At 40.1% G+C, this 14,668-nt stretch overlaps 1 protein-coding gene across 2 annotated transcripts in view; it reads left to right on the plus strand.

Annotated features, from left to right (window-relative positions):
• Positions 1-14,668, plus strand: part of TLCD4 (TLC domain containing 4) — a 129,716-nt gene that overhangs the window by 109,034 nt on the left and 6,014 nt on the right. For both annotated transcript variants that reach the window (XM_073593080.1, XM_073593081.1), the window contains exon 6: positions 9,628-9,701. In XM_073593080.1, coding sequence (XP_073449181.1) covers positions 9,628-9,701 — 74 coding nt within the window. The remainder of the gene's footprint in view (positions 1-9,627; positions 9,702-14,668) is intronic.

The raw sequence follows: 14,668 nt of genomic DNA on the forward strand, positions 1-14,668 counted from the left end.
CTTTCCTTTCCTCTACTTTTTACACATAAATCATTGTAGGCCTCATCTATGAAAGTGTATAAAACAAGAACTCTTTATTTCTCATAGAAACCACTTAAACTTGTCCTTTCATTCTCTTAGTACAAGGGTAGGCAACCTCGGCCCTCCAGCTGTGGTGAAACTACAAATCCCATCATACCTCTGCCTCTAGGAGTCATGCCTGTGATTGTCAGGGTCTTGCAATGTGTCATGGGACTTATAGTTTCAAAACAGCTGAATGGCAAGTTGCCTACCCCTGTCTTAGTACATTATAGTGAAGGGAAATGGAGACCCAGACTAGCTGCTGTGGGTAATATAGTTCTTATTTAAGACTCATTTATGATCTGTCTGGGCCAGATCATCTTTTCTATTTTTCTGTCATTCCTTCATTTTATCATTCCTTGTTCCTTTTTTCCTGGTGTTTATTGTTCACATTTTATAGTTTTTCACAATTTGCTAGGCAAGTAGGCTGTGTTTGTCATTTTTCATACTGTTGTGAAACCATTCGGTAGGCTGTGCCAGTGGTCTCTGACATTGAGCAAATTGAGGTTCCTAAACAAGACAGTAGGAGCAATGGATTGCAATATCTCTCAGAAATAATTTTCAATAGTCCACACACTGACGGCCGCAGAAAGGTCACCTCTGATTGGCTGTCATGGGTCACTGCACACCATTGCTCTTTTCATAGATATTAAAGGTAACTTGAAGCAAAAAAAAGTACCTGGCATCATGGTTCTTCCCATGCCTTCATGTTGAGATATCTTTCTCAGGCAGCATCACAGGAGGCTAAATCCTAGTCTCTGGATTCTGGTATGCAAATAGCGACCTAGCCCTTCCTGCCTTCTAAGTCTCACTTTTGAACCATTAAAGTGCTTTAAGTTTTGCGGTGCCTACCCCAAAACTTTCATCAATGTGCAACATTATAAAAAATGCTATGAGGGATGTGGGTTGAGTGACCTCATATGATCCGGCACCTCATCCCTTATAATAATAAAATACAAAAAGGGAATTGAATAGGGATTATAGCGGTGCCTTATATATATAAGATTGCAGTATTTTACTTAGAAAATTGAAATTTTATTATAAAGATATACAAAGAACAACAAACATAGAATGCATAAAATAAGAGTAATACACAGACAATAATACTGGCCAAAGTATCCATATTGTTGAAATGGTCACAGATGCATGTCAAGTCCCTACTTGTTTCGCCAAACAGTGGCTTCTTCAGTGTGTATATGATCATCAGTGGTCAACAGTGGTTGAAGGGGACCCCCACAAGAGGGCACGCTATCAAGCAGCCCAACAAACACGGCAAGGGGAGGTACCACTCGTGTGACCACAGGAGGAATACAGGGACCAGGATACACTCTGCTAGGAAAAAATGTAGGTACAGGGTCGCCAAAAAAAGGCCACTATAAAGTTGTAACTTCAGCGTATATGACACACTGGCATTGAAGTGACTATCACAGTGGCCGCCCCTGGGATCCAGCATGAGTGGTACCTCCCCTTGCTGTGTTGGTTGGGCCGCCCGATTCCGTGCCCTCTTGTGGGGGTCCCCTTGAGCCACTGATGATCATATAATCCCCTGAAAAAGCCATTGTGTGGTGAAACATGTAGGGACTTGACATGCATCAGTGACCATTTCAAACATATAGATACTTTGGCCAGTATTATTGTCTGTATATTACTCTGCTTATATTTTATGCATTCTGTGTTTATTGTTCTTTGTATATCTTTATAAAAAAGTTTAAATTTTTTAAGTAAAATACTGCAATCTTATATATATAAGGCACTGCTATAATCCTTATTCAATTTCCCTTTTTGTATTTTATTATTATAAAAAATGCATGTGATAAGATGCAATAAAAAAAATAAATAATAAATACAGTGCCTTGAAAAAGTATTCTTACCCCTTGAAATGTTCCACATTTTGTCATGTTACAACCAAAAACATAATATATTTTATTAGGATTGTATGTGATAGACCACACTTGTCAAGTGGAAGGAAAATGATAAATGGTTTTACAAATAAATATCTGAAAAGTGTGGCGTGCATTTGTGTTCAATTTTGGTCTCATCTGACCAGAGCACCTTCTTTCACGTTTGCTCTGTCCCCCACATGGCTTCTGCAAACAAGGCTTCTTATGGCTTTTTTTCAACAGTGGCTTTCTTCTTGCCACTCTTCCATAAAGGCCAGGTTTGTGGAGTGCACGACTAATAGTTGTCCTGTGGAGAGATTCTCCCAAATGAGCTGTGGATTTCTGCAGTTCCTTCAGAGTTACCATGGGCCTCTTGGCTGCTTCTCTGATTAATGCCTGGCCTGTCAGTTTAGGTGGATAGCCATGTCTTGATAGGTTTGCAGTTGCGCCATACTCTTTCTATTTTTGGATGATGGATTGAACAGTGCTCTGTGAGCTGTTCAAAGCTTGGGATATTTTTTTATACCCTATCCCTGCTTTAAACTTTTCCACAACTTTATCCCTGACCTGTCTGGTGTGTTCCTTGGCCTTCATGGTGCTGTTTCTTCCCTAAGGTTCTCTAACAAACCTCTGAGGGCTTCACAGAACAGCTGTAGTTATACTGAGATGAAATTACACACAGGTGAACTCTATTTACTATTTAGGTGACTTCTGAAGGCAATTGGTTCCACTAGATTTTAGTTAGGGGTATCAGAGTAAAAGGGGCTGAATACAAATACATGCCACACTTTTCAGATATTTATTTGTAAAAAATTATGAAAACCATTGTGAAAACCATTTATCATTTTCCTTCCACTTCACAATTATGTGCCACTTTGTGTTGGTCTATCACATAAAATCCTAATAAAATACATTTACGTTTTGGTTGTAACATGAGAAAATGTGGAAAATGATGAATACTTTTTCAAGGCACTGTGTAATCATCAAAACAGTGCTATGAGTAATATAGAAAATATCCAATATCATAAACGTGAATATTTCAGTCTCTATTATAACGTGACTCCTGTTCTCCATATATCCACCTCTCAGTTAATATTCCATAGACATAATGTGTAGTGACTCCCACCACCAACAGACTCATGCGCTCACCTCCAAATATAGACCTGCCAATAACTCAGATCAAACACGCTTTTCCCTCTCCAGGACTGTACTCTAGTTCCATTCCACTGAAGCGTCTTTCCACACATTTCCTCCCATGGATACTTAGGACAGTGTAGACTACATCCACTTTAATTAGGTGTATGGCCCTTTAAGAGATCACAGTTCCTGCAACCAAGCTCATACAACCCAGGGGTTCTATATAGTTTTAAAATATAAAACTAAAAAGCAATGCACTTATGAGATAACAGACAGCTGGTCGTGGCTCCCATGTCGCTCCTGGTTTCAGCAAATGCGTCATCTGGCTCCGTCCTATGCGTGTTGTCACTGTCACATGACTTCCTCAGGGGTACAAGCTTGGTATATTGTGGGAACACAATTGGTCTACAGCCACTCAAAATTACTATTTACATATTATTTATCACTCAGAAGGGAGTATATAGGTAGCACATGATTGTAATATTATTTACTATTGAACCATTAGTGTGATGGGCAGCTTTACTGGGCAGTATTGGGGGTTAGTAGTTGGGGGTGAGGCCAGGCTCATGGCCATGAATGCGGGGTTCATATTTGCATACCAGTGACCAGATACAGGGATTTAGGACACCAGAACACTGAATAGAAAAGCTTACCGGAGGTGCAGTTTAACTTTTTTTATTTTACAAAAGGTTTACATTTAATTAATACAAAAGGGGTAATTTCTTCTTTTGCAGGATGTACATGTTTTATTTTAAACCTTATTTAGATGGTTAATTGTTTTAATACAATAGATATTATCATTACTATTTTTTTTTTTTACATTTTAAAATTGAAGTTATAATATTCCTCTCTACAGTCATGTGACAGTATATGGTTATTAGGCAGCAGAAGTGAAAGTGATGTGTGATTATCTAATATTGTTTTTATTATATCATCCAGCAGTGAACAGAAAACATTGCTTATTTTTTTAAATTTTTTTAGGGGTTGGAAGTAATAGGGCTGATATACAGATACTGTTTCCAAAATAATTAAGGCTTTTCAAAATCAGCTGCTATATTTCTTCTTGCAAACTGTATCAGCGATCTGTATAGCTACATGAGAACTGCGATACGTATTAGTCTACAGGCTATTGCTCCCAAACTTGCTGCTCAAGGGCAATGACCTTAAAGATGTAGCTCTTTTCACTGGTTATAATTAATTAAGCTAAACTCAAAGCAGCTGAAGTGAATAACCTATTGGTTTTAGCGAATAACCCATTAGTTTCTTATCTGCCTTGAGGACTTGGGCAGCGGGATATCCTCCTAATTTATTTGTTTGTGACTCCTTATTCTGGACTAGTCTATTTACAGCATGTGGAAAATCTCCAGAGAAGCACTGCACTTTATTTTGTATTTTTACAAACAGAGGTAAGGCTAAAAGATCAGGCAAGGATATGATATATAAGAGTCCTCAAAAAGTCACTAGATCATTTAAACCACCAATGTCTTCCTGAAATTGGAATACAATATTTTTCTAGCCTTCGTCATTAAAAGAGATTTAAAGTGGTTTTAAAGTTAAAACTAAAAAAGAGTTTTTTACCTTAAAGTAGAAGTCCATGCTAACACTAAAATCCCTGCATCTATAGACACCCATGATCTAACCTATCTAGCCCTGTAAAGAAAAAAATAGTATACATACCTTTTCTAAAGCTGATCCGATCCCACGCTAAGCTGCCAGCCGCTGCTTTGCTGTGCAGGGGGGTGCAGAGGACACATCTGATAACGGAAGCCCCATAGTAATTCTATGGGTGACATCACTTCCCATTCAATTCACAGCCGTGTCGGGTCGGTTTAGATTCAGAAAAGTATGTATACTCATATTTTCTTTACAGGGCTAGATAGGTTAGTGTTAGATTGTGGGTGTCTATAGACGCAAGGATTTTAGTTTTAGCATGGACTTCCACTTTAATGCACCCCTGAATGCAGAAAGCGCACCACACCCACAAGATGTAATAGAAGTCTATGGCTTAAAGCAGCTAACCCACAGGAAAGTCACAGGTGCACTGCTCTGCACCCGTGGTGCTGGTAAATCACAGTGCATCAGTGTGAAAGCAGCCTTATAGGAGGTTCAAGACAGTAAGGGCTCATTTACATTTGCAGTTCGGGGGGCAGTAAAACCCCATAGTTCATTGTGTCCCGTGATCAGTTACCAAATCACTTAAGTAGACCTCGCTCTTCAGGAGGTTGAGCACTCCTGGTGTACAATTTCCAAACTTCTGAGCATGCATCAGATGAGAAATCTTCCTAAATCCCAGACAATTGCATGCTCACAATTTGGTAGTGTGTGTCTGAGGTGAATTGCCAGGGAAATTGTCAAAATTCTGGAGACCTCTGCCCCGTCTCAAGAGTCAAATTCATATAGGTAATACACATGGGCACTTGCCATGTGCCTGTCATGCATTTGCACTGAATTCTGTTCACTGCCAGTACAGCTTTAGCCCTATATAAAAATATATCTTGTATAGTACTGGCCAAGCTATGTTCTTTATTCTCTGTGTATAATGAAAGTGATTTCTCACTATATATCCACTTGTGAACTCCTGCACAAGGCTGCTCTTTGCAAAAACGCAGCTGGTCTTGCCCCCCCCCCCCCCCCCCCCGGGCTCCTCCTCTAAGCAGCAATGAAAAGTAAGTCTTGCTGGTATTATACATTCTTTCACCCAGAATGCACATTCATTAAGAAATCCTAATCAAGATTTCCATTTTTTCTGTTTATTTGTTCCAGTTAAATAAATTATTGGACAACAATTCCAACATATTAAATCTCTAGTGACGCTGGTCTTTCTATTTCTTCTTATGGTCTTCAAGGTTCTTATGGAACAAAAACTATTGCTCCATAAATTGGGGGGATATTTTACAGTAGCAATAAACATTAGTGGGCTTTGGTCTGTTACTGATTAATGAGCAGATAAGTGGGAGGAAGAACAAGTGGGGGTCCCAGTTTTATAGCTATGCAAGTAGATCTAAAGCAGAAGTTCACTTTTGGATGTAAATGGGAAATCACCATAATGGCCAACAATTGTTTTCTGAAGTATAATAAACCTGTTGTATGCTAAGGGATAAAACAGTGTGCTGGACAAAACAAAGTTTTAAGTACATTGATCAACCAACTATTACTTAAGCATTTACTTAAGTAGTTGAATGATTAAAATTAATATTTATTTGTTTTTATATGTTAATCAGCATCATTGAGTCACCCAATGGTGAATAGAATGTAATGTACACCTATATGACTTAATTGGAAAATTTGATGTTGTGGGACAGAACAGCAAAATTATTTTTTTAAATTCTTCCCTGATACTGCTACAGGCATTTGTTCTGATCATGTTAGCCAATATTATGAATTCTAATAAAAATATGATTACATTTTGCTTGGTGCCAGATGGGAATTGTAAACAGGCAACCATTGCAAATTAAACCAAATGCGTAATACATGTTGGTTGCATTCATTTTAATTCACTACACTGTCTGATAATATCTCATTGTAAGAATGGAGGTGATTATTTCACTACTCTGTTTTCTCTATATCAAGAAAAGAGGTCAGACGTGGCACCTGCAAGGCTTTGTTCACATAATTAACATTTTTTGTATTTTTTTCATGTTGCCATTTTTCTTGTGCAATAATAAAATTGATTAATGACACCAGGTTATTCTTTTCCATATTTTCAGATACTTACCATTGCTTAAAAGCTGATTGTGTGAACAGTTTGTCACCTTGATGACTTATTAAAGGCATTTTCCACAGTTTTATATGAGGTAGAAAACCCTTCCATTGGTGGAGTGGTTGTGACTAGCAGTTTCAGTATGTCAATACTCACCTCCAAATGTTCAACCTTGACCTTGCAGGTGTACAGCAAAACCTGCTAAACTAATTTGGGCTTTTCTGAGGCTGAATCTGTGTTGTGCCAGAGAAGATCCAAGCAGCTCTTAAAAACAGTTGAAGAGCAGGGATGCACATGGTATTACCTTAGCCAGTGCTATATTGAATCATCATGCTGACAAATGCTAGTCGATACTGTATGAGGAATGGGACCAATTTGTAGACATCCATTCCATAACACAGTATTGGAAGTAGATTGTGCCTACTTTATGTACACCTATTGTTGTAAAGTAAAAACTATCAAACAAAAGATATAAGAGACAACTGCAAGTTGCCTGAGATGCATGACCATTTGACTCCTCTAAACTGCCCCAGCTTGCAGTCCATCTACCATAGTTTTTGGATTTACTCCAGACAATGGGAAAAAAACCCTAATTTGTATACTAATTTGAATAATGCTGCCGTCTAGGCACAGGCCTGTATGTATAGAACTTGTTATGTTCTGATCTCTCATTTTAAAAAATGCTAGCTGCCTGGTTGCCAGTGCTGATTTTATTCTATATTCTATATTTCAGATAATGGTCCAGAACAAGTTTGCATAGTTCAGTTTTTTGTTCTCTACACAAAAGAAAGTGAAACGCAACCTAGTGCAATAAATCTTTAATTGCGTAAACATAAACACACACAATAGGATTGCACTCACATGGTTAAAAGGAAAAAATGTAAGCACACCAGTGTAAAAGGGCGCTTACTGTGGAGGAGTGGGTTTTAGGCCGAACTGCTGAACTGGCTGAAATTTGAACCAATAATGGGAAGGCTGAATGTACCAAGTTGATCGTTCAATCAACTTGGGTACAACTAGCCTGCCGGATTTGTTTGCGATTATCACAGGCGGCTGCTATAGCCGCTAGCGATAATCACTGTCTTCTCCCAGCTTCCCCCACCCCCAGGGAGCAGACAATGACTCGACAGGAGGGATTCCCTGATCAACACTGTCTGTGTTGATGGGGGAATCGTGCACATTTCTTTCCTGCAACCCGTGGTTGCAGGAAAGAAATTTGCACCGTGTATAGCCTGCCTAAATCAGGTGGAAAGGAATCATTATAATCAGAGCGCTGATGAGAGCTCTGGAGTGCTGATGAGGCTGATAATGACCTCTTATAACCTAGAGGTCCAACATCTCTGAGAGTTGTATTCACGGTTTACTGTGGAGGAGTGGGTTTGGATCAAGGTGGAAAGGAGTGATTATAATCAGAGCTCTGGAGTTCTGATGAGGCTGGTATTGACTTCCTATAACCTAGAGCAGCCATTCTCAACCAGGGTTCCTCCAGAGGTGGCTAAGGGTTCCTTGAGCTGTGGCTAACTGACCTATCGTGATGGTTCCTGCTTAGTTCCAGGTCCAACACCACTTGACAGAGCCAGAGCCATGTCTGTATAGGAAGCATTCTTCCCACTGTCCACCACCAGCGGAGGGGGCAAATTCCCAAAGAGCACCACTGGACTACTTTTAGCAGGGGTTCCCTAAAACCTGAAAATGATTGCAAGGGTTCCTTTGGGGTAAAAAGGTTGAGAACCTAGAGGTTCCACATCTCGGACATGGAGGCCGGATCAGGTGGTAGTGGGGCCAGTGTTCTCCATGTGTCTCTTCTTCCTTAATCGGATCATCTGTAAGCGTGGATGGAGGTTGGTGACAATTTCCCAACAGTGACAGCAGGATCTTACACCGCACATAGGTGTTTCCTGCTGAATGCTCAGGTGAAGCTATACCAGCAATGCCATGTCTCTAGCGGTTGTGGAAGACAGTTTTTCAGGATGTGTTTTCTTCCTTTTAACCAAGTGAGTGCAATTCTACTGTGTGTGTTTATGTTTACTCAATTGAAGGTTTATTGCGCTAGGTTGTGCTTCCCTTACTTTTATGTTTTGGATTCAGATTGTTTGGAAGCCCTTGTTGGACAGTTCAAGGGATAGCTGCACACACCCTGGCACGTCCTTATTGTTTCTTTTTTGGAGTCTATGCTGTACACTGCAATGCCTCAGTGTACACGAGGAATATAGTTGATTTCTGAATAATATAGAATGTTTTTTCTGACTTTCATGAACTTCATACTTGTTCTGCCTCAGTAATTCAGAAAGTATTGAAGCCAGAGGGACAGGATAACAAACAAGAGACTAGCAAGTTCAGAAGATCAGAAATGGCAGTTCCCATATTTCCCTCTTGACAAGTTAAAGTGGAAATACATTGCATCTGAGCACCACAAAGCAAAAATGATGTATGACATAATTTGCCTAGGCAAGAAACCAGGAAGTAACTGAAGAAACATAAAAAAAAAGTAAATATAATATACTTTAAATATAATATCTATTTACTATTGCTAGCAGCATAAGGATTAAAAATAGTCAATGTTGATTGAAAGAGTGAAGTTCCACTTTGTGGCAAATGGAGTTATGACCCCTTCAAGTCATAATTGTTCCGTAAAGCTGGGTTGTATCACCTTGAGGCAGAAAGTGGAAAACTAATAAATAAAAAGGGAAATGCTCATGTTGCGATAACTCTGAACTACTGTGTTGTTTCCCCCTTCAAAAAAACGTTGATAACTTTATTTTGTAGGTAAAGGAATTTGTCCAGCAACTCTGTGCTATCCTGTTTCTTGTTTGTAGCAATTATTTTTACAACCATCAATTCACTTTCCAGGGTGAAGGAATGTTGCCATATTTTGGTAATTTCCGACTCCTAGCTGAATTCTCCACACCTTTTGTCAATCAACGGTAGGTGAAACAATTCAAATTATAATGTTATCTGTATAGTTCTTATTTTAAGCAGTATTAAAACCCAAAAGCAAACATTTATTATGTTGCAGTTTGCTAAATCTTAGATGTGATGACTGCATTAGTTTTCTTTCTTAGGCTCTCTTTCTTCTATTTTCATCTGGTGATCTGGCCAGTAAGTCTGTTATTTTTCAAAAGAACAAGCTTTTTTTCCAGATGTAGCATTTTACATGGCTGAGAAAAAACATTTAACGCTGACAGGGGGTGCTTACAGTGATAAGCTTTTATCTATTCATGTAAAACCTTTATCCGAAAGGGAAACAAATGGTGCTGTAACTGATTGTAAAATATTAGCTGGAGTTTGGCTTCAATTTGTAGATCTAAATCTACTAATACAGCTAACATTCCCCTCCCCTCAGACTGACAATGCTGCTGTCTACTGTGCCCTCTGTGCTCTTTCATTCAGAGTGGGGGCACTCTAATACAGGAGATGTGTTACTGGCCAGATCACCATGTAAAAACAGAAGGAAAAAATCTAGAAAAGAAAAATAGTGCAGTCACCGCATCTAATGATTGGTAAGCTGCAATGAACTATATTACATGTTTTGTTTTGGGTTTACTACTGCTTTATGGTTAGATAAAAGTTCATATACACATTAGAGCTGGTCTAGTCAAATTGATCTAAGGTTTGGCAATCACAGCCTAAACTGTAAATCAGCAGTTTTGTTGTAGCATCTATGTTGCTTCCCTACTCAGAAAATAAATGCTATCACATACATCGGCCCCCTTTAGTAGCACAAGCTGCTTAATCTGCATTTACAGGTACATAGTGACTTTAGGTCTAAACCAGGGGTCTCCAAATTTTCTAAACAAAGGGCCAGTTTACTGTCCTTCAGACTCTCTGGGGGCGGAATGTGGCCAGTGTGAGTAGAAAATGCTTTGGCGAGAACAATGCTTCATCATTGGTATTAGTGGAAGGAATAGTGCCAATTATTGGTATCGGGAAGGAATTGTGCCCCATCATTAGTGTCAGTGGGAGGAATGATGTCCCATTGCTGGTGTCAGTGTGAGGAGCAGTCCTTTGTATTAGGAGGAGAAATAGTGTCAATCATTGATGTCAGGGGAAGGAATAGTGCCTCATCATTGGTGTCAGAGAAAGGAATGGTGCCCCATTGTTTGTATGCAAGGGTTGGATAAAGGTAAGCAAAGACCTGCAGTTTGGAGACCACTGGTCTAAACAATCAATTTTTTGACTAGGTCTGTACTTATTCCTAGACCTCCTGCTACCTTTTGACCTCATCCCTAAAGACTAACCAACTAACCTGTGTCCCATCCCCATGCAGTCTAATATGATGGACTTGTTCTGACCCTTTCCCCAGTTGCCAATGTTTCTACTTAAGAGAAAGGGAGTACAGAGCTTGTTTGGCCTTTATCAGAAGATAGTCAAAAAAGATGTGTAAGGTTATTGTACTAGTGCACTTGTAACAACATTGAGTACTGCACATGTTCATTTTTTTATATGTAGTAACAGTTATTTTTATACAAGCTATAAAGAGATCCACCCTTCTTGTTCAACCATTGTTTAAAGAACAAGGTCATGTTTTGGGAAACTGTTGGCCTTGCCCCCTCAATACATCCACTGGTGTCAACCCCCTCACCTTTGCGAATGTCTGTACTTACATCATTCATCAATTAGAAGAGGGAAGGTCTGGACAACCGGACTCCAATGAAAACGCCTTTATTGTGCAAAATAACAAAAGTACAAACCACAGCAGGGTACAGGATAAAAAATCTGACGCGTTTCACACTCTCAATAGTGCTTAATCATAGCTATGACTAAGCACTGTTGAGAGTGTGAAACGCGTCAGTTTTTTATCCTGTACCCTGCTGTGGTTTGTACTTTTGTTATATTGCACAATAAAGGCGTTTTTATCGGAGTGCGGCTGTCCAGACCTTCCCTCTTCTAATTGCTATATGCTTAGCCTGCACCTGATGCTTCCACCTTGAGGAGAGTGCCATTTCCACACATCCACCTGGAGCGGTGATCCCTTCCCCAAATGTTTCTGGATCTTACATCATTCATCACCTATGGCCTCCCGTGCTGTCTGCAGCCTAGCCATTAAAAATTAGCACTTTCCCTGTACGTAACTGCACACTAACGCCCAATAGACTTAAATGGGACCCTCCCCTGCTATATGGGTACATCCCAATCACGTCTCTGGGATGTTAATGCGCAGTCATAGGCAGACCAGCTCTAGATTTTTACTGATTAGGTTGCAGACAGAAGCAGGGAAAGGTATGTATGGACTTGCAAGAAGGAAGGTACTCCCAGCCAGTTGTGTTGAAGCCTAGAAAGAGGACTTGCTGAATTTTGCCCAAAATATGAACTTATACTTTAAGCTTTCCTGTAATTTGCAATTATTAATGCAAAAAAGGGGTTAGATATAACATTTAAAAAGAAGACTTAGCATTAAAGAGACCCTGTCACTAACCTGTTCTTATCAATAAAAAGGTTGTCATAAGAATATATTTTATTTATGTTATTTACCTGTAAAAGCAAACCTTGTGTAGACCTTCAGAAGTCCTGAGACTGCTACAGGGCACTGCCATCTTTGATGTGATGTCAGCAGCACCAGGGTTGTCACTAATGTCATACTCTATAATAATCCCCCTCGCTCCTCCACTGGCATCCACTATAAAGGTTGTGGGAATGGAGGGGGGGGGGGGGGGGCGAAAATGCTGGGCCAGCACTGACAGTAACTAGACATTTCCAGAAATGGAGGGGTCTATGATGTGCAAGAAGGCAGAGGGCTGTATTATAGAATTGTTTCTCCTGGGGTAGTCAAACTTTCTAGCTAGTTCAAAGGCATATTGCAACTGAATAAAATTAATTAATAAAAAAAAAAAAAAAAAAAAAAAAAAAAAAAAACTGCAATTAAGCATTTAAAATACAAGATAAGATTTTGCTGTGCTTTTACCTGCAATTTTTAAATTGGTGACAAGGTCTCTTTAAATATCAGCAAACTTGTATAGGTTTCCCGTACAGACCATTCTGCTGCTGTTAATTTGGGAATTCCACAGACATTACTTCTAAAGGCTTAATTTCAGTGTGCAGACTGTGCCCCTTCCCATATGTGCATAACCTATTTAGTCCATGGACCCAAACCCCAACATCGAATTCTGAATCTGGCTTGTCCTAGTAGCTTTTAAGAGCCTGGAGCAAGATTTTTTAGATTGTACATGCTGACCTCCTGCCTGTTCAGTATCAATTAAATGCTTTGTAGGCATTGATTGACCTTGGAATTTGTTTCTAGCTTTCCCTAAAATACAATTTATTGGCAAATAAAGAAATAGTAAAGGTCATAGCCACTCTGCTGTAATTTATTTTAAAGATCTTTAAAATTGAGTTTCTCCAAACTGAAAGATAATCTACTACAAAAACAATATGGAATTGACCTACTTCTTATAGGCTTCTTGCCTGCTCAGGTTTTAGTGTTTTGCGATTCCCTTATCTTTACCATGCAGGGTTAATGACCTAAATTATTAAGGCCAAAGGATTAGCATGAGTGAAAAAGGGAAGTATGCAATTGCAGCCTACAGTTTTGTCTCAGCGCAGACTTTAAACGTATATGCAGAGTTTTATATATCGTTTTTAAGTTTTGCATAGAGTAAATAAGGATGAAGGACCCTTCCAAATTTGTATTACTGACTTTGCTCCCACTGGAGATGTAGGGGACTTGTCATTGGGCAGATATTGGTGCCAAGTTATACATGCCCCGCCCTGCTTCTTCTTGGATAGAGCACCCACCTGCCTGCCTTTGTCGCCACCATATTGGACACATGTCTCCAGGACAGAGGCCTGCTTACACATTCCCAGCCTGAAGCCCAACACTTGGAATAAAGGAATGTCCTTACTCAGATGCATTTTCAGTCCAGTGCAGAGCACAACTCACATTTAAGCTATCTTCCCCTCTACTTCTCTGCTAGAGAGCACCACAAAGTTGGGACCACTTCTTCCTTTATAATAATTCCTCAGCCTTAGGCTATCCATCAACAGTTACAGGACCCACAGATGAGGGTGTCAGAAACCTACTTTGCTTCTGTCCGTGGGAAACGCCTGGGGCAGCATCTCAAAGTATATCTCAACCTGGTTGAGAAACCCTCTGCATTGGGCTGGATTGCCCCCAAATCGCTGGGGAAGCGGAGCAGAACCAGACATACCTCATATAGAGGTAATACTTGAGGTGGGTGCCTGCACAGAGACTGGAGTAGCAACAGGGTCGGCCTGAAACATAGGTTGTATCGGGGCGGCCACAGTGGGAGATTCCAGGTCAGCCGTGCGCCTCAGGAGCGTTTGTAACTCCATGGCGAACTGATCCATGCGGTGATCCAGTTCATCCAATCTGGAAAAAATATTACCAACAAGTGGATTGACTACATCTTCGGAATTCATGGCCTTCGCCTACTGTCAGAAACCATGAAAACAGACTGAGACAGAAGTACAGTTAAATCACACTTGTTTAATAATAAAAGTAAAAGAACAAACGTAGTCAAAACATAGCCAAAATTCAGTAACCGGAATGGATAGTCAGCCAAGCCAGAAGTCAGGGATCAATGTAGTGGAACAGCAAGCAGGATCTGGAGCCAGAAGGGATGTCAGCAAAGCCAGTCTTTAAACAGGAACGCAGGAGATTTTTCTTGTGATGTTGACCAAGGCGAAGGCAGAGCTCCTCTGGACTGGACGGCTTAAGTAGGCAGGACTGACTAACAGGATATCAACAGCTGAGTAACTGTGAAGAGAAATGGGAGCTGGCAATTAGCCGACAGCTGAGCGGCCAGCTCAGAGAAGGAAGGGCAGAGCCCAGCCCTGACAGAGGGTTAGGGGTGACAAGGTTCTTCAATCATTATACCAATATTTTCCAAATGTCCCTTCTTTAACTTTGCACAGCTGGACAAGCTTCCTGATG

Source organism: Aquarana catesbeiana, linkage group LG07, assembly GCF_042186555.1.
Source record: "Aquarana catesbeiana isolate 2022-GZ linkage group LG07, ASM4218655v1, whole genome shotgun sequence".
Lineage (NCBI taxonomy): Eukaryota > Metazoa > Chordata > Amphibia > Anura > Ranidae > Aquarana > Aquarana catesbeiana.